At 43.1% G+C, this 24,000-nt stretch overlaps 2 protein-coding genes across 7 annotated transcripts in view; both read right to left on the bottom strand.

Annotated features, from left to right (window-relative positions):
- Positions 1-179: 179 nt before the first annotated feature.
- LOC146652904 (protein Z-dependent protease inhibitor-like) lies at positions 180-11,945 on the bottom strand. 5 transcript variants are annotated; one of them, XM_085381282.1, is made up of 6 exons: positions 11,844-11,909; positions 6,324-6,643; positions 5,972-6,253; positions 5,382-5,655; positions 5,049-5,196; positions 180-3,860 (listed from the first exon to the last, which is right to left on the bottom strand). In XM_085381282.1, the coding sequence occupies exons 2-6, from the start codon at positions 6,607-6,609 to the stop codon at positions 3,678-3,680; spliced, it is 1,173 nt and encodes a 390-aa protein (XP_085237408.1). In that variant the 5' UTR covers positions 6,610-6,643; positions 11,844-11,909; the 3' UTR covers positions 180-3,677. The 5 variants fall into 5 exon arrangements, with proteins under 5 accessions (XP_085237408.1, XP_085237405.1, XP_085237407.1 ...); XM_085381279.1 differs by having other exon boundaries at positions 181-3,860; positions 6,324-6,648; positions 11,844-11,932; XM_085381281.1 differs by having other exon boundaries at positions 181-3,860; positions 6,324-6,615; positions 11,776-11,898.
- Positions 11,946-13,024: 1,079 nt separating this feature from the next.
- The window catches only part of xrcc3 (X-ray repair complementing 3), a 15,184-nt gene continuing 4,208 nt past the window's right edge, over positions 13,025-24,000 (bottom strand). The window contains exons 3-7 of one of the 2 annotated variants that reach the window (XM_085381312.1): positions 23,925-24,000; positions 16,483-16,637; positions 16,203-16,415; positions 16,086-16,123; positions 13,025-16,000 (exon numbers count right to left, since the gene is read on the bottom strand). The exon at positions 23,925-24,000 is cut by the window's right edge and continues 122 nt beyond it. In XM_085381312.1, the coding sequence (XP_085237438.1) occupies positions 15,769-16,000; positions 16,086-16,123; positions 16,203-16,415; positions 16,483-16,637; positions 23,925-24,000 (714 nt within the window). In that variant the 3' untranslated portion in view covers positions 13,025-15,768. The remainder of the gene's footprint in view (positions 16,001-16,085; positions 16,124-16,202; positions 16,416-16,482; positions 16,638-23,924) is intronic. The other variant, XM_085381311.1, reaches the window with a different exon arrangement.

Genomic DNA, 24,000 nt, shown 5'->3' with positions numbered 1-24,000 from the left:
GAGTCCACCCACAAATTGTTGCTGTGTTCTTATTGGTTAAAGCAGGGGTCTCAAACTCGTGGCCCGGGGGGGGGGGGCTCCCTATGTTAATGTGAAGAAATATAATGCAGTTTGATCTGTGAAGTTACTTTTTTTGTTAGGGAGGATTTGTTTGTTGTTGAGTGCAATGTTAAAACAAGTTCTTTAAAAAGCCAAAAATGGACAGCAAGGCAATGTGACCAGAGTACAAACATGCTGAGGGATTGGCTGTGTTAGTTCAGTGAGAGTCAAAAACTAATGTGTACACTGCATTTTTATTCTGTTAAATATGAACAAAATGATAGCAGAAGTGCTGCCACATGTCTAGCCAGAAAGAGAGGACCAACATGTTTATTTGGTCATTCAATGAAAGGCTTCCGTTAGTTAAGAGAGAGAGAAAAAAATTGTCTTGTCAATATACAATATTTGAATTTTTTTTAAAAACCAAACAAACAAACACTACATATTAGGAAATATTTGTGGGTGTTTTCTTGTTTGTTTGTTTTGTACTACTTGAACATTAAAGTGGCCCTCCAATGAGACGACAGTGCCAGGAGTGGCACACAGCTCATTTAAGTTTGACACCCCTGGGTAAAAGGTTTCAGCTGCTGTCCTGTGACTTTTTTCTCTGAGCTTCTCTCATAGTGTCATTTCAATAAAAGTTCATATGATCCAAAGATCAGAAAAAAGTGAATATCAATCCCACTCCACCTGCAGCATTAACACGTTTCCTTACTGGTTATCTAACAAAGTCATACATAATCAATCACCAGTCACGGTGAACAAACCAGGACTGAAAAACCCTACATGTAATGCAGTACTTTTACTTGATATTTGTACATCAGCGGAGGTTGAGAATACTTCTTCCACAGGTGAGCACCTATGAACACATCAGTACTGCGGAGGATTCACGTTAAATAGGTTTAATATAAATGCAACAGCACAGGATACACAACATGCTAATCAGCTGTAAACACAATGTGCAGCTGATGGAGAGGTCTACATCAGAGTTTCACATAGAAGTTTCAAAAGTGGAAAAGAATTAAAAAAAAAACAACAGTTAAAACAAACAAAAATAAAATATCAGAGCTAACTTACTGAAATTACTGATGAATATTATCTATATTCTCTGTGAAACTATGGCCTCAGTCACACTAGAGGAAAAAACAGGAGAGTAACCTTCATGTGACCAGGAGAAATCAGCCAATGACTGCACTGAATTCTTTTCACGTCTGGGGCTGATTGTAAGTAATCCGGCAACCTATCACTCAATCATCTAACTTATAAACACAGACAGATTGCCAACATGGATAAATTACTCAGCCTTAAAACTTTGGCTCTGTCCTGTCGCACTTTACTCAGTACTCACTTTGAGCGTTAACCCTAACATATCCCTGCTCCACAGTGATACTGGGACTTCTGAAAAAGTTGATTCTGTTCGTCTGGACGTTTTCAGTGAGAAACGTTTTGTCATCATCAGGTGACTTCTTCAGTCTCAAGTCACTGCAGGTTTCCAACCTTATAAACAGTACATGATAGGTTCAAGCTACAAACCTATTCGCTGGAACGTTGAAGACAATATAATTACACAGCAAGCAAGACACGAAGTAGGCAAAGTTCATGTTTCTCGTGCACGGGAGAGAACCGGACAAACGCCGTTCCTTCGCTTGACCCCAGTTGCTCTCGTCCACTCCCCCGTAACACTGCTCTTTTATTGAGGTTACATGAATATACATAGGTTCATTAACATATTTAACATATGACGTCTACATACAAACAAAGAGTACGTTGCCTGTGTGTTGTGTAAGTGTGTGTGTGTGTGGGGTCAGAGTGTGACCCCATAAATGACTTCCCTAAACCTGCTGGTCTGGAAGTCCAGCAGTTCATCTAAACAAAAGGCACTTAGCCTAAAACAGGTATAGATACGTTTATCCCACCATAAAACAATAAGACAAGGTACGACCTCTCCCATGCTCCCAGAGTGCTCTCTAATGCACACAAAGTTTGCAGACTATCAAGGATCAAACCTCTACCAATCTACAACTAATTATAAAACTCTAAGCATATATAAGTAGATATTTCTAAGCATAAATGACAATCAACAATACAAAACCTAACAGTACATTTGCACAATGACTAAAACCAGCCCACTGAATAATGGGCTGCGAGGTCAGTTCCTTGATCAATTATATGCAACTTGTCATGACCATTGGTCAACCACTATTGATCAATAGCCATGAGTACCATTCACAGAGAGAAATTCAGTGGGCTAGTTTCAGTTATTGTGCAAATGTACTGTTTATAAGGTTGGAAACCTGCAGTCAGCTGAGACTGAAGAAGTCACCTTATGATGACGAAACGTTTCTCCCACTGAAAACGTCCAGATGAACAGAATCAACTTTTTGGGGATTTCCTTAACTAGATGATTGAGCATGCATCAAGACAAATACTGGGATTTGACTTAAACTGAGCAAAACTGAACTTGATGGAGCATCAAGGAGAGGAAGAAGGAGAATCCCAACACACTGTGGATGCAAGGTCCTATTGCCTTTTAGAGCAGAGTGGCTTTAAAAGTCTTTATTCTTCACAGAGATCAGTACACAACAAAAACGTGTGCGCACACACAGAGCTACATTCATATTTCCTTCTTTTACTTCCCTCAATAGGCCATAATGCAAAATGTATCTCTGCCAACATGCAGCTATTAATGTGGCCATGTCAGTGTTTTAGAATGTTTGAACGTCACAATATGTTAAATGGGTTCAATTAATGCGTGCAAAGACTTACGCATTCTCCAAATACAAGACAAATGTTTACCACACAAGAACTAAATCCAGCTGTGCCATGTATGTGTCAAACTGCAACAACAGAAAATGCGGCCAGTTTAAAGAAAGAAGTGATAAAAATTTATACTCAGTAGATTCTTAAGAAAACAGACCGCTTTGATGAAGGATTTTTCTTCTGCATTCCTGCCTCAACTGTGAACTTGGGAAGGAGTCTTGCTCCATTCACTGAGATCAAAGGCAATCTTTCAGAGTCTGAGGGAATAAAATGAAAATGACTCAACTCTGTATCACATCACCATGGACCACGGGTGTTGATTCTTTCATTCAGGAGTGTGTCTGTTCTTCTTTATGGGTCCATTAAAGCAGCTCTAGAACCATTTACCTAGTAATTCTTTAGAGATGCCCTCATAGCGACGCTTTCTTACTGTGGATACAGAACTCCAAAATATGAAAATCTTCTTACTAATTGATCAACCCTCTATCACATCTTAATCCACCAATGTTGGCCTGAAGACAGCAGCTGAGTAGGAGTGGTTCCTCTAATAACTACTTTCTGTCTTCAAAGTGACCATCTCAAAGCTTCACAGAGATCACAAGGTGACTGCATACGGTCACACCGTGATCTCCAACCATTGTTTTTCCTAGTGTGACTGTGCTCTTATTGATAATGATAAAGATGTTACAGTCAGATGTCAGAGAGAATGTTACAGACAAGCCGCTAATGGGACGCTAACAGAATTAATAATGTAAATCGCTGTTATATATCTAGCTAATATTTGTCACAGGACATCATTAGAAGATGGGACGGGGGGGGGGGGGGGGGGGGGGTGACTGTTTGCCGCCGGGGAGGCTTGGGTTGGTGTTTGGGCCCATTTATTTGCAGGTGGGGTCGTTGACTCGGCCAATGAACATCAGGCCACTGGTGCTTTGATGGTAGATGATGAAGATGAAGGGTCTGTTGAATGTCAGTCGAGGAGGAGGTGAGGAGAACACTGCATTTCCGGTGCTGGTGTCACTGCTGCTCTCTTCAACGGAGATGACGGACGTATGATACACCTGAGTGGAGAAGAAACCACAGCAGAATCTCGATAATTTAAACCAGGGTTAGGCACCTCCAGGCCTCGAGTGCCGGTGTCCTGGAGGTTTTAGATGTGTCCTTGATCCAACACAGCTGATTTAAAGGGCTAAATGACTCCTCAGCATTTCTCGAAGTTCTCCAGAGGCCTGGTAATGAACTAATCATTTGATTCAGGTGTGTTAACCCAGGGTGCGATTCAAAACCTGCAGGACACCGGCACGCGAGGCCTGGAGTTCGACACCCCTGATTTAAACCTTTCCTGAATAAATCAACACAGATGTCATCATCAGGTGATCAAATCTCTGTGACCATGGACACTCTAAAATATGGACGTAATGTCTGGGTCTGAAAAGTGAAGCGAACACTGAAATGACTTAAACCTGTATTCTCTGTAATGGCAACTTGAAGGAGATAACTGAGGGCAAAAAGGTTTCTAGTCCTTTATGAAATTTGGTGGTGAAAAGGGCTTCCTGACCTCTGACCACAGTTCAGGGCTCAGTCCTATGTTTCAGAAAGGATGATGACCCAGGGGACGCTTGTGATCACATAAAAAGTGATTGACCGGCAACTTTTTACCCCTTTTGGCTGGATGTTAGATGCTCCAGGCTCTTGTTTTTTTTTGTTTTGTTTTTTTATTTATACAGCGCCAAATCTCAGCAACGGTTGCCTCAAGGTGCTTTATATTGTAATGTAGACCCTACAATAATACATACAGAGAAAAATCCAACAGTCATATGATGCCACTTTGGCAACAGTGGGAAGGAAAAACTGGTAAAAACCATAGGCCCACCCCAGTGCATGCTGGTCCTATACCAGTCCTTTTACTTACAGAAAATGGTCCTAGAGTTCTTCCTACCTGACTTAACAAGATAAACAATAACAACAAAAAAAGAAAAAGAAGTATTAACCTACAAATTAAACTAGCAAACAACCCGAAAATATGAGTAAACCAACAACAAGCTTTAACAAATTTCAAAAATAATAAAAATAAAGAATAAATAGCTCCAACACCTGGAATTACAGGTTTAACCATAAAGAGAATTTATTCTGAACTCTGCCCTTTGATGTCATCACAACCCCCCTCCAGGTGGTTGTGATGACATCACAACCCCCTCCAGGTGGAGATGCCTCATATCCAAACAGCTCTTAATGTGGCAGACACTCACCTGTTTAAGTTTGGACCCTTCAGCTCCACCCATGTTGCTGAGGTCAGCGTCATCCTGAAACACCTGGGTGATGTCAAGAGTCTGCAGTGCATCCTTAAGTGAGTATGAACGGTCCAATGAAAAGCGAGGAAACTGTACCTCCAATTTCCTATTTACAAAAGAAGAACATTTATTTCCTGGTTTTAATTAAGAAGCCAGTGGGAGGAAGAACAGTATAGGAGGGAGGGAGGGAGGAAGGAAGGAAGGAAGGAAGGAAGGAAGGAAGGAAGGAAGGAAAGAAGGAAGGAAGGAAAGGAAAGGAAAGGAAAGGAAAGGAAAGGAAGAGGGCCTCACGTCTTCTTCAGCTGGCGGATCCAGGCCTGGATCTTATCAGCCGTAACTTCCTCCTCCACGGCGGTGACGTCCACACCTTCATCGGGAAGCACGGCCAACATGGCTGCACCGTCTGTCATCGGCAGCTTCAGCACGCCAGCCTTCACCGCAGCATCGTACGCCAGCAAGTACTTATCGGCCCTAAACATCATCGGAACCATGACGACATGATAGCTATCCACATAGAACCGCTCGTCCTGAGTGGACGACGCATTAAAGGGCGGAGTGAAGCTTGCTGAAACACACAGAAACTTTATTTGAACATATTATTGAGACAAGCTGCAGTTCTTCTGACGTCCAGCAGAGGAGTCATGCACAGGACTGTTAGTGACCTACGGTATTAACGTCCTGACACTTTAATTGGTGTGGAGATTTTAAGCATGTTGATGCGGACTCCATGCTATCGGCATACCGGCAGAGCGTGGATCAAGAACACAGGACAATCAAAAGAGCTGTCACACCTTAGTTCAAAGACTGAGGAGGTGGAGTTGTGGAGCCTCGCAGGACTGCTTCAACACTCTAAGTCCTGCCCTCTGGCAGATGATACATACCTCTGTAGGCTGTAACGGCGGCGAGCAGCAGCTGGGTCTGATGGTCCACTTCGGAAATGAAATCCTGGACCTGGTCTACAGTCTGCTCCAGCGCCCACTGGTTGATGGTGTTGATGGCTTCATAAGCATTTGTGTAGTCCACACCCTGAACTGTGCCTCCGAGCTTGGTCTGAACCAGGTTCAGGTAGGACGAGGCCACTTGGACACTCTGAGAGGGGAAGATGGCCGCACCCTGCTGCAGAGAGACTGTCGGAATGGCGTTCCTCAGAGTCTGAAACACATCTGAGCACAGGAGCACCACTTAGAACCTGAACCACAACCAGAATCTGGTGACCCTTGACCTTAAACCCACCTGGGAGTGTCTGAGTGTCCAGCCTGGTCAGCGTAAGTCCCGCCTGCAACTGCTCGCGGGTCTGTCCGTTGGTGGCACTCAGCAGCACTGTCAGAGCAGCAGACAAAGTGAACGGACACAGTAGGACGTTCTCGTCAGTGCGGGCGGCGAGTACTCGGTACAGACGGGCGCCAAAGTCCGCGTTCCTGCTGATCAGGTCCTGCAGAGCACTGGTCTCTGAGGAGGCGGGGCTTAGCAGGAGTACGAGGACAATGCTGACCAATGAGATGGGGCCCGGGTGAGTCATGGCGTCCTGCGTGTTAGATAAACAAAGCCTGAACCTGTGCTGTACAGTGGGGCAAAAAAGTATTTAGTCAGCCACCGATTGTGCAAGTTCCCCCACTTAAAATGATGACAGAGGTCAGTAATTTGCACCAGAGGTACACTTCAACTGTGAGAGACAGAATGAAAAAAAAATCCATGAATTCACATGGTAGGATTTGTAAAGAATTTATTCGTAAATTAGGTTGGAAAATAAGTATTTGGTCACCTCAAACAAGGAAAATCTCTGGCTCTCACAGACCTGTAACGTCCTCTGTAAGAAGCTTTTCTGTCCCCCACTCGTTACCTGTATGAATGGCACCTGTTTGAACTCATCATCTGTATAAAAGACACCTGTCCACAGCCTCAAACAGTCAGACTCCAAACTCCGCCATGGCCAAGACCAAAGAGCTTTCGAAGGACACCAGGAAAAGTATTGTAGACCTGCACCAGACTGGGAAGAGTGAATCTACAATAGGCAAGCAGCTTGGTGTGAAAAAAATCAACTGTGGGAGCAATCATCAGAAAATGGAAGATATACAAGACCACTGATAATCTCCCTCGATCTGGGGCTCCACGCAAGATCTCATCCCGTGGGGTCAAAATGATCATGAGAACGGTGAGCAAAGATCCCAGAACCACACGGGGGGACCTGGTGAATGACCTGCAGAGAGCTGGGACCAAAGTAATAAAGGTCACCATCAGTAACACACTACAACGGCAGGGAATCAAATCCTGCAGTGCCAGACATGTTCCGCTGCTGAAGCCAGTGCATGTCCAGGCCCGTCTGAAGTTTGCCAGAGAGCACATTGATGATACAGCAGAGGATTGGGAGAATGTCATGTGGTCAGATGAAACCAAAGTAGAACTTTTTGGTATAAACTCAACTCGTCGTGTTTGGAGGAAGAAGAATACTGAGTTGCATCCCAAGAACACCATACCTACTGTGAAGCATGGGGGTGGAAACATCATGCTATGGGGCTGTTTTTCTGCCAAGGGGACAGGACGACTGATCCGTGTTAAGGACAGAATGAATGGGGCCATGTATCGTGAGATTTTGAGCCAAAACCTCCTTCCATCAGTGAGAACTTTGAAGATGAAACGAGGCTGGGTCTTCCAACATGACAATGATCCAAAACACACCGCCCGGGCAACAAAGGAGTGGCTCCGTAAGAAGCATTTGAAAGTCCTGGAGTGGCCTAGCCAGTCTCCAGACCTCAACCCCATAGAAAATCTGTGGCGGGAGTTGAAAGTCCGTGTTGCTCGGCGACAGCCCCAAAACATCACTGCTCTCGAGAAGATCTGCATGGAGGAATGGGCCAAAATACCAGCTACTGTGTGTAAAAACCTGGTAAAGACCTATAGTAAACGTTTGACCTCTGTTATTGCCAACAAAGGTTATGTTACAAAGTATTGAGTTGTATTTTTGTTATTGACCAAATACTTATTTTCCACCCTGATTTACGAATAAATTCTTTACAAATCCTACCATGTGGATTCATGGATTTTTTTTTCACATTCTGTCTCTCACAGTTGAAGTGTACCTCTGGTGCAAATTACTGACCTCTGTCATCATTTTAGGTGGGGGAACTTGCACAATCGGTGGCTGACTAAATACTTTTTTGCCCCACTGTATACCTGGGGTCCGTTCTTCGTACCTCGCTTACTACATCCAAGATCAAATGACACATCCAAGATCAAATCATCGCGCCTACTTTGACCTCGCTATCCCGGTTCTCCGAACACACCTGTTGTTGACGATTAGTATAGCTGGATGAAGTAATGTGAGATCACTGGGTGGCTTAACAGGGGCTACGCATCGATAGTAGAAACATTGATTGGCAACCCTTTGATTGGTCAGCGAAAATGTCGAAGGAGCGCGCTCAGTATTTTTCGGCAGCAGAGCAAGAACTCTTGATTGAGGGATTTCAGGAGTTTCAGAGTTTAATTAAAATGCAAGGGAACACTGCAAAGGCTGCAAAAGCAAGGCTGGCAGAAAGTTGCTGACAAATTAAACTCGTAAGTAATTTAATAATAATAATAATAATGGATTGGATTTATATAGCGCTTTTCAAGGCACCCAAAGCGCTTTACAATGCCACTATTCATTCCCCCTCACATTCACACACTGGTGGAGGCAGCTACGGTTGTAGCCACAGCTGCCCTGGGGCAGACTGACAGAAGCCAGGCTGCCATATCGCGCCATCGGCCCCTCTGGCCAACACCAGTAGGCGGTAGGGTACATTTATTATATTATATTACATTATATCATATTATATTATATTACATTATATCCTCTATCACATTAGAGCCACAACAGGACCCACTAGAACATGGGAACAAGTAAAAGTGAAATATAAGAATATTCTACAGCATGGTAATATTTATCACTTATATTGCTTTTAGTCTCTTGAAAAGAGACCCTGAAATAATCTGTTTGTTTGTTTATAACAGCAACCAGGAAAAGGGCAGAGCAAAAAAAGACAGGTGGTGGTCCTGCACCCCCTCGTCAACCAGTTGGTTAAGTAAATAATACCCTCACGGGAAAATCGATATCTCTCTATGAGCACACTGTCGCGCTGAGCTAAAGGATCCTGTCTATCCCGCAATATACGCTGAATTCTGAAAACTCTCCTTATCAATCTTGCACCTTCCGCAATGGGTGGCTGCGACAGACTTCCCAAATCCACCTTCGCTTTTATAGCCGTGGTCTCTCATCTTGCTTACATGAAGTAACTTACAATTACAACTCTAAAATATGAATTACATCTGAAATAATCAAATACATGAAATAGAATGATTAATAGTACATTTCCCTTTTTTAAGGAAATGACCTGTATGTATCTGTATGAAATCAATAAAAGAATCAAGTGCTGCATTATCTTTAGTTACATTGATAATATTTATTTATGGACAAACAGTGGTAAAATATCGCTGTTGCTTTCGTATAAATGAAGCGGACATACCTGAGTGGCCGCGATCTAATCCAGTTTACATAAAGTAAGCCTGCTCCCAAGCAGGTTTACGCTTACGGATCTGTTGCTATGACAGCAAGTCCCGGATGAGCTTCGGAGAACCGAACGATCCAAGGTCACGCGAAATCGTCAACAATCAAATCCAGCTAACTTACTTAGCGAGGTACGAAGAACGGACCCCTGGGCCCTATTTCAGAAAGCAGGTTTAGAAAACTCAGAGTTAAAAACGATACTCAGGGTTGAGTAACCCTGAACTGTCCAACTCGGAATATTCGGTTTCAGAAAGGCTGATAACAATTAGTTCAATCAACGCAGAGTTGCTTTAACCCCAAATTAAGCGAGCGCACGAGGATACATAAAGCCCTGATCAGTGGAGCACAGATTAAGCGAGTCACCATGGAGACGGAGGGAAAGAAGGCGCGGTCAATGTATCTTACAGCGCTTGAGGCCGAAATTCTGATGGCAGCATATGCCGATAACATGCAAATTTTGCGGAAAAAAAGTAACACAGCCTCAGCTGCAAAAGAAAGGGAGCATGCATGGCAAAATATAGCCGACAGAGTCAATGCGTGAGTGTTAATTTAAACATTGATCTAGGGATTTACACCCATTTAACACGTTATTTTATTACATTTTATTTTATTTTTTATTTTATACATTTTATTTTGTGATGTGATGTGAGCACAGGTGCAACCCAACAGGCCCCAAACGTTCCTGGCAGCAAGTAAAAATGAAATATAAAAATATAGTCCAAACAGGTAAGGTGTAATTGTATTATGAGCCATAGTGCTTGGTCTGTTTGTCCTATGTAAATCAATTGCAGTTAGAGGCTAATTTTCTTTCTGTAAGCACTTATTGAAATTATCTGAGCACATTACAAGTACATATTTGCTTACTCTGTATGCTCAAATGTGACCCGTTATAGCCACTAGAAAAAAAGCGGAGGCCCGAAAAACAGGTGGGGGTCCTCCACCACCACCACTCACAGAGGCTGAGCAGTTGGCTTCCACATTTGTGATAATGTTGGCAGCATCACATATGATCTTCACAGTGCAGAGAACACAAATTAGCATCCATTACTATAATGAAATAATTTGTTAGTTTGAAATGCTACAGGGAACTATGTACCTGTACATTAATGCTGTGGAAAGACTTCCTGTTCACATTGCTCCTGATTGGAATGTGAGTGCCATCTATACAGCCAATCACGCCTGGGAACCGTGAGAATAAATGTAAAATTTAAGTAGTAGTTCAAGTATCACCACATCATGAATTAAGTTTTGTTCATCCTGATACCTGCAATTTTGTGGAATCCTTCTTTGATAAATCTTGTGGGTCTATGACCGGGGAACACCACAAACGAGTACAGGAGACGTTTCAGTGCAACTGTAACATTCCTGACTGCCCGACAGACGGTAGCCTTGGAAACGTGCTCAGCGTCACCAATATTATACAGAAAGCTCCCGTTTGCCAAAAAACGAAGTGCAATACAAATAATATGTACAGAACTGAGAGAATGTCCGCGATGTGTCACATGAGCAATATTAGGCCTGAGGATGTTATTCAAATAAATTATAGATTGTGCTGAAAAACGGTAACGTTCACACAGGAAATCATCAGGAAATGATAAAATGTCCAAACGCGCTCTAATCACTCTCTCCCGGCGGAGAGCTCTGCGGAGAATTTGGGCTTCAACATCTACTGACTCTTCAAGGAAGGGGCAGGCCATGTCTGACACTTCCTGCAGTCACGTTTTTGACAAAGAGGCGGAGAACGTCAGGGTTAGTTGAAGTAAACCTGCTAGGGGGCAGGTCAGCTTCACGGAGTGTGTCGTCATAGTAACTCACTCAGAATTAATCTAAACTCGCTTTGTGAAACCGAAAACCCAGAGTTTTCGTTAACTCAGGGTATACTTACTCAGAGTTTGCACTAAACCGGCTTCCTGAAATAGGGCCCGGGGCCTTACCTGTGAGGTAAACACGACATCACAATAATCACATGAACAGGTGATCGACCACGTCATCGGTCCATAGGGCCACGCCCTTAACATCTCGTGACGTCATTTGTTTTTGTTTCCATTTCCTGATCAGACTTTTAATGTGAATTAATTCTCGATCACTGATCGATCGCTGATTAGCTGACAACAGCGGAGGAAGAAAATCAATCACAAATCTTACTGATGATCGAGTCTACCGCTGTAAACAACAGCAAACAACCGACAGGAAACAAACACGCTGGGTCTGACCTGCAGCTGATGTTCAATCTCTGATTTTCGATCTGAAGCTTCACGCGATGTGCATCACCGACCAGCTCCCATTCCGACCCTCACCGGAAACTACAGCTCAGAGTACGACACGCCCATTTCAAAATAAAAGCCGAAACTTTATATTACGTCAAACCAAACTATTTTTTAAACTCAATAAGATCAGCTGATCGGTCATAAAGGATCTCACCCCGCTTTGTGGTGTTCATCACGTTCTAGAAACGCAAGTTTTTCTCTTCCGGAAAGCGTCAGTTACCATGGTAACAGACTGTGCCCCTTACCTGGAGAAGATGACAGAGTGGAATTTTTCACTCAGTGAATCACAAAACACCATCATACGACAGGGTATGAGAACAATATATGGAATGTGGAGATAACACGTTGCTGTCCCCTCCTCGTGTCAGTGAAACAAAGCGATCAGTCCCTCAGTGATACATCATCCATCCTCGTTCATGCACGAGGGTGTAACCATCGATAACCTCGCATATCTCCATTACCAGACATTTCGTTTTGCACAAATCCTATCTTCTACATTTGTGTTTTCCTTCTGATCAGACGAAGCTTGCTTCATCGTCCTCATTCTGATTTCCGCCCTGTGTTTATGATTCCAAAGACAAATTGTTTCCTTTATTACTACAACGGAAAGTACGTCCTCGCTAACACAGCGGCACTTTGTCCTGAAACAACAGCTGTAATCTGCACATTACCACTGCTATTTCTTAAAATGACCAATAATGGCTTTTTATTTTTCTAAATGTGGCTGTACCATCCACACCGGTGATTGTCTGCCAAAAACTGCCTTCTTGTTAGTGTATAATATGTGAAACATATATCAAATGTATCCCTCATGAATGATATCACGTCATCTTGAGCAACAAACAACATTCCTGTAACAAGGTAGAAGCCGCAATCAGTTTTTGGCAGTGAGATTTATGTATCCTTTATGTTTGCAGTTTAAAAAAAAATATTGACTTTAAAAATATCTTTTAAGAGTAATCTGACCAAGAGGACAGCTGAAATTGCAACAAATGCAAAAATAGTTCTGTAAATATATTGTAAGTGGACAAAAGGGAGCTGATTGATTATAATGTAAGTGCAATAACACAGTCACAATGATACTTGAGAAACAGGTAATTTTTTAATTTTATATATAACCACTTTGTAATACCTGTTCACCAAAGACTTTTTAGCAACGTAACGATATTACACATAAAAAATAAAAAAAAAACACACGCAAACATTGGAAATCAGTTTTTGGCAGGCAATCCACTTTTTGCCACAACACCGGGATACTCTCTTGCTTCTTTTATGTTGAAAGATTGGGTTGGTTTCCTGTTGTTATGGCAGTGAAACTGCAGGCGCAGTAAAAGGATGGCGACATTAGCCGAGCTAGAGGATAGGCTGCAACAAAGATCCGTGCGAGGCAATAGTCTGACGGTTTTGGTTTTCAAACTACAAAATGAATGAAATGTTTGGATCAATTAAGTAACAATCCCTTTGAGACCTTATACCAGGGGTCGGCAACCCTGTGCACGCCTGCCACAGCTGGCACGAAAAGGGTTAACTGATGGCACGACCCGCAGTGAATTACTCTGAGAAGGTGCATTAAAAATAAAGGGCACCGATGCACATCGCAAGTTAGCTCGCATAGACACATTAGTTGTGTTGCTTCTTAATGACGGCATCTTAGCTAATTACCCAATTACCAGATTCAACTTGTAATTGGCCAAAAATCACCTAGCCTAACGGTGAGAGGGACCTTGCTAGCTGACAGTTTTTTCAAGCGATGTTGAAATTTCCACATTCCGACACTTCAAATGCCTCAGAGCTGTCCACTCAGCGCAGCATCAGCACCACGGAAATACAATAGTGTACTAATGGTAAATGGTCTGTATTTGTATAGCGCTTTACTTGTTCCTAAGGACCCCAAAGCGCTTTACACTATACACACACACACATTCACACACTGGTGATGGCAAGCTACAGTGTAGCTACAGCCGCCCTGGGGCGCACTGACAGAGGCAACGCCAACATGCCAACAAATATAGATCTATAAAGTTGTTCTATATAGTGTGTAACTGTTGATATAGAGCGTTATTAAATTTATTGCTAATGCAATGGTTGATATGGCACATTGACTTCTGAGGAAATTTTAGATGGCACTCATCAGAAAGGTGGACGACCCCTGCCTTATACTATGATACAAATGTTTAAAAAAGCAAAGAAAAGTGCTTTAGTGCTTGTCTTTTAGCTAACACAGTGTAGGAGAAAAAATTACATTAATAAATAATATGAACAATAATCACAAATCTAAGAAAAGCAGCTGCATGAGGCTACAATAGAAACACGTGTTCACACATGATAGCAGTGACAGTGAGGTTGAATCAGTCTGACGGAGGACGAGCTCTACTGTGGGGGTGATGGGCTGTCCATGATTCGACTCAAACACTTCCAAATTCTGACCAATGATGCTTGCAGTCTTGTGGATTAGTTTGTTGATTCAGCTGCATCTCTGCACTGATGCTGCCCTTCAGCAGAGTAAACGGCTCTTGCTGCCACAGACTGGTAGAACATCTCCAACATCCTGCTGCACACATTAAAGGACCCAAGCTTCTTTAGAAAGTAGTTTCTCGTACACAGCATCACTGTTGGTCCTCAACAAAAAGCATATTTTTTTTACTTAGGACATTCATGTCAAGTAAAAAGATTACTTCTATAGCACATTTAAAAACCTCAGCTGAAAAAGTACATAAAAGTTACTAAATCAACATTGGATCAAGAAACATCCAAGATTAGCTGTTTCACAGGCCGCAGGAATGCAGCACCAAACCATCAAGACACGTAACAAGATTTAAAACTGGATCCTCAAAGCAGTAACATATTTAAAGGGATAAACGAGTCACAGCTGGAAGCTGATGTGAACGCCTGCTTAACGATCAGGCTGACAACTTTCAGGCTGCTGCAGACACCGCTTCTATTTCTGCTGTAATCTGATTACACTTCCTGTTAAATATGTTCAGTCACTAAATCATGTCAAATGACATTAGAGTATTTAAAAGTAGAATGGGAGGGAGAGCCTTCAGTTTTCAGGCCCCTCTTCTGTGGAACCAGCTTCCAGTTTGGATTCGGGAGACAGACACTATCTCTCTACTTTTAAGATTAGGCTTAAAACTTTCCTTTTTGCTAAAGCATATAGTTAGGGCTGGACCAGGTGACCCTGAATCCTCCCTTAGTTATGCTGCAATAGACGTAGGCTGCCGGGGGATTGCCATGAGGCATTGAGTTTTTCATTTTCAGTCACCTTTCTCACTCACTATGTATTAATAGACCTCTCTGCATTGAATCATATCTGTTATTAACCTCTGTCTCTCTTCCACAGCATGTCTTTTATCCTGTCTTCCTTCTCTCACCCCAACCGGTCACAGCAGATGGCCCCGCCCCTCCCTGAGCCTGGTTCTGCCGGAGGTTTCTTCCTGTTAAAAGGGAGTTTTTCCTTCCCACTGTCGCCAAAGTGCTTGCTCATAGGGGGTCATATGATTGTTGGGTTTTTCTCTGTATCTATGAAGCGCCTTGAGGCGACTTTTGTTGTGATCTGGCGTTATATAAATAAAATTGAATTGAATTGAAAAGGTTCAGTCTGAAAATAATCTGAATCCACTTTAGCGGGTCAACCAGAACCGAATCATAGGCTCCTGAACAGACCAGAGTCCACCTGCACAGCAAAATCAGGATCATGTATCAGTCTGGACCTCCCAGCTCATTCTGTCCAGATCAAAGAGATATGAGGCCACTAACACACCTGTCTGACCCCCAGTCAATGCATCAGTGTCCACAACCTTCAGAACAGTCAGGAAACAGTGTGATCACTCTTTAATAATCTGATGCTACTGATGCTGTTTAATAAAGTTTATTTTCTATTTGAAGTCCAGCTCTCAACTCCTCTGAGCCCCTCCCTCCACACGGCAGCGTTTTGTCCGTCACGTGCCAGGTGAGGCGCAAACACCACCTCCAACCTGCGGAGAGCACTGCTCTGGTCACCACGGACGACCGTTCCTTGGAGACGGCTCATCATCAGCCGAACCATCACCTGATTGGCCCACGCCAACCCAAGAGCAGGAGACACGGTGGACAGCGAAGGCCTGAGTAGGAGGAAATTTATGCTGAAGTGGTTCTGAGGTCAAAGGTCAAAATGTGATCAGCTCATAAAGAAGATATCTGATTTACCCCATACTGTTGTGTGATTGGCTGAAAACATCTGTTACCTGGAAAACAAACACCTGTCACTGATTAGTGGTCAGAGATAAGAGACTGAACTCTGGTGTGCTACCTGGATGGTGTTACCTGGTTGATGCAGAGCACAGGTGTGCTGAACTCCTGACTCAGGTGATGCAGCATGGAGGAGAAGGTGAGTAGCTGTCTGTTCCTCTCTAGCCAATCATCGGCCTGGAACTCGGTCCTGAACAGCGCTGCCACTGAGTCGACCACGATTAGTCGCACCAGACCGCGTGTCAGTAGGAGGCGGGCACGGCGTGTTAGGCACACCAGGAGGGAATCCTGAGGACAGAGCAAGAAGTTATGGGTTGTAACGGGGTCTGAACAGATGTCGCATGATCAGACTTACCAGATCCGCGGTATGCTCAATGTAAACGTGGTCGCTGAAGCGAAGACTGCTTACAAGGTCCGCAGGAACGTCAGAACGCAGACAGACTTGCTCGCCAATCAGCTGGTGCAGACGCTTAATGGGAAATGAGTCCTCAGTGCAGACATACAACGCACCTGGAACCAACAACGAACACACAAATAATGAATGTGACATATCAGTGGTTATTTATTAACTTACAAATCAGCAGGTCATTGAACAGGTAAAGTAAGTAAGTCAATTTTTATTTATATAGCACTTTTCTAGATAAAAGATTACAAAGTGCTTCACACAGAGATTAAGTATAAAACAAAAACAGACAAAAGTTAACAAAAATGCAAATTTAAAAATGTGTTTTTAGTTGTTATTAAAAAGAGACTACTGAGTCCACAGATCTTAAGCTCAGTAGGAGAGAGTTCCATGGTCTGGGAGCCACAGTGGTAAAAGCTCTGTCTCCCTTAGTTCTCAGCCTTGTATGCTGAATAACAAGTAGGGCTTGATCACATGACCTCAGGGACCTGCTAGGGACATAGGGCTTTAAAAGTTCAATGATGCAAGCTGGTGCTTGTCCATGAAGGTCAGAACCAGAATCTTAAAATGGACTCTGAATTTAATGGGGAGGCAGTGCAACTGTATTAGCAACGGTGTCACATGTGAGTACTTTGATGATCTGGCCGGAAGCCTTGCTGCAGCGTTTTGAACAATCATCAGATGCTCCAAGGAGTTTTTTCTTAGACATGTAAACAGTGAATTACAGTAGTCTAATCATGATGAAATGAATGCATGTATAACAACTCCAGTTCAGTGCGAGATACAATAGGGCTTAATTTAGCAATGTTTCTTAAGTGATAAAACCAAGACCAAACCAGAGATTTGACATGAGCATCCAAAGTGAGAGGTGGGTCAATTTTATTTATATAGCGCCAAATCACAACAACAGTCGCCTCAAGGCGATTTATATTGTAAACAATGTTCCCTCTAAGCTGCGCACGTGCGCAATTGCGCACTGTAGGCACGGTCTCTGCGCACAAAAATTCTAACCTGAATTGAAATTAAAATTAATACTTTGACAATTCTGTTTTGCAGTGTTAGTCAGTAAGTGACTGGCTGCTCCCATATGGGATTAGAACGATGCCATCTTATCCCATAGTCCAGCCAATAATGCGATTCACATTCGCACATACGCAGCTAATCAACGTCGTTGACAGGCTATGACAGCGTTCTTATATGCTGACACCGGTGTTTTAGCTAGCAAAGCGCCGTGGCTGATGTGGAGTGAAGCCACGTTAATGACAACGTGTACAACCATTGGAGATGTGAGCAGGACAGACGGAACAATTGACGGAAAAAGTGTGGACTTTATACTAGTTTTTAAATTGAGTTGATAGGCCACGTAAAACCATAATTATGATAAAAATATCTGCAATGTTTGGTTTTCTTCCTGAATACTATCGTTGTTTATATTTACTGCGGGAAGAAACGGTAAAAACTGCGTTTTATACGAAAAAAAGGCTCGAAAACACTCTCTGCCTGTGAGCAAAAACAAACCCTACCCCCCTCTCCCTTTCCTATTCGTCCAAAAAAGTACCATGTCAACCAATCAAAAAATGATATGGCAATGTGGCATTTAGTTGTTAAGAAACGGGGGGAAGTTTTAGGAGTGATGGCGGTGTTTTGAGATGTGAGAGATTTGAGACGTTTAGTGCAAATCCTGTGTAGTTAGTGTGTAGTGTAGTCAATAGTTTTGTTGTGTGTGTCAGAACAATGAGGCGACTGCTGAATGTTACAGGTGTTACAGGAGTGATACATCTCCTGTTGTCAGGCCTGCAGGTATCAGGCTGTTGTCAAAGGAGCTTGCAAAGAAAAGCGTCTGGACTTCTTTTAAGTTACTTGAAGACGTTTCACCTCTCATCCGAGAAGCTTCTTCAGTTCTAAGGTCAAATGGTGGAGAGTCCCAGATATAAACCTAGTGGGCGTAACCCCCCACAGAGGGACAAAAGGACCCCCTGATGATCCTCTAATCGCCTGAGCCAAGGTGTGAAACTGGGTGTGGGTCCCAATCAGCCAGAGTTTCGGGTGAGTTCATTGTGAAACCTGGCCCCACCTTATCATGCGAATTCCTGAGATCAGATGGCCCAGGATGTGAGTGGGCGTTAAGGCGTCTGGGAAGGGATCTCAAAACTGGATTATAGATGGCAGAGAGTTGGTGTCGTAAACCACCGCCTCTGTTCAAAGATGGTCGCTCACAGTGGACATAGATGGCTTCTTTCACTCGTCTTTCAAACCATCATTAAATGGGCGTTCTTAAAGTCAGCAAAGAGGCACAGAAAAGAAGACCAGACACCAGCGAGGGAGGATAAGAAAGACAGACGCAACAATGTTGTCATCCCCTATGTAGCCGGTGTATCAGAAAAACTCAGGAGAGTTTTCTCCAAGCATGACATCCCGGTGCATTTCAGACCCAGCAACACGCTCAGACAAAAACTGGTTCACCCGAAAGACAAAATTCCAAAACACAGACTTAACAATGTGGTGTATGCTGTATAGTGCAGCGAGGAATGCCCAGACCTCTACATTGGAGAGACCAAACAGCCACTTCACAAGCGCATGGCACAACACAGAAGAGCCACCTCCACAGGACAAGACTCAGCTGTCCATCTGCATCTTAAGGATAAAGGTCACTCTTTCGAGGATGCCAATGTTCACATTTTGGACAGAGAGGACAGATGGTTTGAAAGACGAGTGAAAGAAGCCATCTATGTCCACTGTGAGCGACCATCTTTGAACAGAGGCGGTGGTTTTACGACACCAACTCTCTGCCATTTATAATCCAGTTTTGAGATCCCTTCCCAGACGCCTTAACGCCCACTCACATCCTGGGTCATCTGATCTCAGGAGTTCGCATGATAAGGTGGGGCCAGGTTTCACAATGAACTCACCCGAAACTCTGGCTGATTGGGACCCACACCCAGTTTCACACCTTGGCTCAGGCGATTAGAGGATCATCAGGGGGTCCTTTTGTCCCTCTGTGGGGGGTTACGCCCACTAGGTTTATATCTGGGACTCTCCACCATTTGACCTTAGAACTGAAGAAGCTTCTCGGATGAGAGGTGAAACGTCTTCAAGCAACTTAAAGAAGTCCAGACACTTTTCTTTGCAAGCTCCTTTGACTACGATGACCTGGATGACTGAGAACCTTCCCAGACGTATCAGGCTGTTGTTCTCCTTTATCTTATAGTGGACAGAAATTATTTTTTGGAGTGGCACAAATTATTTGTGTGGCATCAGATTTGATGCAGAACAGCTGATTGTTCTGTAAATAGTTTGAAATGTTAGTTTAAAAAACGCCTTGGCTGCATTAAAAAAAAAATAGCTGCAAAAAATGTTGTTTGCATAACTCAGTTACTTTTTTGAAGACGTAACTATATAATTAATTGCCCAGCATTGGTCATTATGTACTATATTTTGCAGACAGAGTTACAGGACTCTCTCCCAGACCACAGACTCATAATAAGTCAAAGCTTTATATATTTAAAAAAAAAAAAAAAAAAAAAAAAAAAAAAAAAAAAAAAAACACCAAGAAAGAAAAGAAAGTTGTGTTTTCGAAATTGGACTTCAAGTTATTTTTTACTTCCAATAGTGTTAACATACTACACAGGTCAATGACTAGATTTTTTTTTTTTTACATTTTCATTGTAAATGGGCTAAAGCAGTTAATTAAAAGTAGTCTAACATAAATGTAAACGCTGGCGTGACCACAGTGCACACGTGTGATGACGCTCACAGTGGTCCAAGGGATCGCTCAGGGAGTTTGTGTGTTCGCTCAGACACGTGAAAAATTAGAGGGAACATTGATTGTAAGGTAGACCCTACAATAATACATACACAGAAAAAAACAGCAATAAAATGACCCCCTATGAGCAAGCACTTTGGCGACAGTGGGAAGGAAAAACTTCCTTTTAACAGGAAGAAACCTCCGGCAGAACCAGCCTCAGGAACGTGTGGCCATCTGCTGCGACCGGTTGGGGTGAGAGAAGGAAGACAGGATAAAAGGCATGCTGTAGAAGAGAGACAGAGATTAATAACAAGTATGATTCAATGCAGAGAGGTCTATTAACATAGAGTGAGTGAAGAAGGTGACTGAAAATGAAAAACTCAATGCATCATGGGAGTCCCCCAGCAGCCTATGCCTATTGCAGCATAACTAAGGGAGGATTCAGGGTCACCTGGTCCAGCCCTAACATATAGTTAGCCAACAGGAATGTTTTAAGCCTAATCTTAAAAGTAGAGAAAGTGTCTGTCTCCCGAATCCAAACTGGAAGCTGGTTCCACAGAAGAGGGGCCTGAAAAATGAAGCCTTACCCACCCATTCTACTTTTAAATACTCTAGGAACAACAAGTAAGCCTGCAGTGCGAGAGCGAAGTGCTCTAATGGGGTGATATGGTCCTATAAGGTCATTAAGATAAGACGGGACCTGATTATTTAAGACCTTGTATGTGAGGAGCAGGATTTTGAATTCAATTCTGGATTTAACAGGGAGCAAATGAAGGTTCCTGATAGCTGACTTCACAAATATCGAAAGGGGACCAAAAGCATTCATTATCTTAGGTACATGTCTGTCAGGAGCACATACAGTGGGGCAAAAAAGTATTTAGTCAGCCACCGATTGTGCAAGTTCCCCCACCTAAAATGATGACAGAGGTCAGTAATTTGCACCAGAGGTACACTTCAACTGTGAGAGACAGAATGTGAAAAAAAAATAAAAATCCATGAATCCACATGGTAGGATTTGTAAAGAATTTATTCGTAAATCAGGGTGGAAAATAAATATTTGGTCAATAACAAAAATACAACTCAATACTTTGTAACATAACCTTTGTTGGCAATAACAGAGGTCAAACGTTTACTATAGGTCTTTACCAGGTTTTTACACACAGTAGCTGGTATTTTGGCCCATTCCTCCATGCAGATCTTCTCGAGAGCAGTGATGTTTTGGGGCTGTCGCCGAGCAACACGGACTTTCAACTCCCGCCACAGATTTTCTATGGGGTTGAGGTCTGGAGACTGGCTAGGCCACTCCAGGACTTTCAAATGCTTCTTACGGAGCCACTCCTTTGTTGCCCGGGCGGTGTGTTTTGGATCATTGTCATGTTGGAAGACCCAGCCTCGTTTCATCTTCAAAGTTCTCACTGATGGAAGGAGGTTTTGGCTCAAAATCTCACGATACATGGCCCCATTCATTCTGTCCTTAACACGGATCAGTCGTCCTGTCCCCTTGGCAGAAAAACAGCCCCATAGCATGATGTTTCCACCCCCATGCTTCACAGTAGGTATGGTGTTCTTGGGATGCAACTCAGTATTCTTCTTCCTCCAAACACGACGAGTTGAGTTTATACCAAAAAGTTCTACTTTGGTTTCATCTGACCACATGACATTCTCCCAATCCTCTGCTGTATCATCAATGTGCTCTCTGGCAAACTTCAGACGGGCCTGGACATGCACTGGCTTCAGCAGCGGAACACGTCTGGCACTGCAGGATTTGATTCCCTGCCGTTGTAGTGTGTTACTGATGGTGACCTTTATTACTTTGGTCCCAGCTCTCTGCAGGTCATTCACCAGGTCCCCCCGTGTGGTTCTGGGATCTTTGCTCACCGTTCTCATGATCATTTTGACCCCACGGGATGAGATCTTGCGTGGAGCCCCAGATCGAGGGAGATTATCAGTGGTCTTGTATATCTTCCATTTTCTGATGATTGCTCCCACAGTTGATTTTTTTCACACCAAGCTGCTTGCCTATTGTAGATTCACTCTTCCCAGTCTGGTGCAGGTCTACAATACTTTTCCTGGTGTCCTTCGAAAGCTCTTTGGTCTTGGCCATGGCGGAGTTTGGAGTCTGACTGTTTGAGGCTGTGGACAGGTGTCTTTTATACAGATGATGAGTTCAAACAGGTGCCATTCATACAGGTAACGAGTGGGGGACAGAAAAGCTTCTTACAGAGGACGTTACAGGTCTGTGAGAGCCAGAGATTTTCCTTGTTTGAGGTGACCAAATACTTATTTTCCAACCTAATTTACGAATAAATTCTTTACAAATCCTACCATGTGAATTCATGGATTTTTTTTTCATTCTGTCTCTCACAGTTGAAGTGTACCTCTGGTGCAAATTACTGACCTCTGTCATCATTTTAAGTGGGGGAACTTCCACAATCGGTGGCTGACTAAATACTTTTTTGCCCCACTGTACGGGGAATTCAGATTCAAACATCTTGGGGCTTAAAAACAAAAAGTATAACTGGATGTCATTTGCATAGCAGTGGTAGCAAATGTCCTCAAAGGGGCTCAAAATATGCTGGAGAGGAAGTAGATGTATTAAAAACAATAAAGGCCCCAATACAGAATCTTGTGGCACACCGTAGGTGAGGGAAGTACTTAGAAACTGCCACAGAAAAGTATCATTCATACAGATATGAGGAGAACCACTTTAAGGCAGATCCATATACACCGACCCAATATAATTGGATAATTGGAGGTGAGCTTCCCTCCCTCCAAGACATCTACAGGAAGCGGTGCCTGAGGAAAGCGGGGAGGATCATCAAGGACTCCAGTCACCCCAGCCATAAACTGTTCAGACTGCTTCCATCAGGAAGGAGGTTCTGCAGCATCCGGTCCCGTACCAGCAGACTGAGAGACAGCTTTTTCCATCAGGCCATCAGACTGCTGAACACTTCATAGACACCTCAGCTTCACTACTGGAACTTTAACATTATGCACTCCATACTGTACAGTAACCCCACTGTTTTGCACATGTCTCACTCTGTATATTTTATTTTATTTATTGTTTACTCTATTTAATTTGTAAAATATGTACACACACACACACACACACACACACACACACACACACACACACGTAGAAAAATATTTAGTATACACATCCAGAAATGCATATACTATTATATATTGTACATATATTTATTAGTTTCAGATGTAGCCATTCTTGTATTTTGCTTGTTTACATTATTGTATTTTGCACAACTCTGTTGCTTGTGAAGCTCGCACACAAGAATTTCACTCACATGTGCTGTACCAATGTACCTGCACATGTGATGTGACAATAAAAAGTGATTTGATTTGATTTGATATTTCAGCCTTTCAAGCAGAACGTGATGGTAAGCTGCATCAAAGGCCAACGTGAGGTCCAACATCAGCAGAACAGAACATTTTCCCGCATCGTTTTGCATCAAAATGTCACTGGAAACTCTAAGAAGGGCTGTTTCAGTAGAATGAGCTCTGCGTAAGCCAGACTGAAATTTGTCAAGAATATTGTGTTTATCCAAAACTGCTGTAAGCTGCTTAGCCACAACCTTTTCACTGAATGTATCACAAACCTACTGATTGGCAAAATCATGGTGCGTTCACTGACCTGCTCCCAGCCCTCCGTGCTCTGCTGGGTACTGCACCGAGAGGCTGAGCTGCAGGCCCACCTGAGTCTTGCCGGT

Source organism: Rhamphochromis longiceps, linkage group LG15, assembly GCF_057381845.1.
Source record: "Rhamphochromis longiceps isolate RC_006_pf linkage group LG15, R_longiceps_female_GT1.1, whole genome shotgun sequence".
NCBI classification, from domain to species: Eukaryota; Metazoa; Chordata; class Actinopteri; order Cichliformes; family Cichlidae; genus Rhamphochromis; species Rhamphochromis longiceps.
The sequence above is the reverse complement of the archived record's forward strand: the minus strand, read 5'-3'. Positions and strand labels throughout refer to the sequence as shown.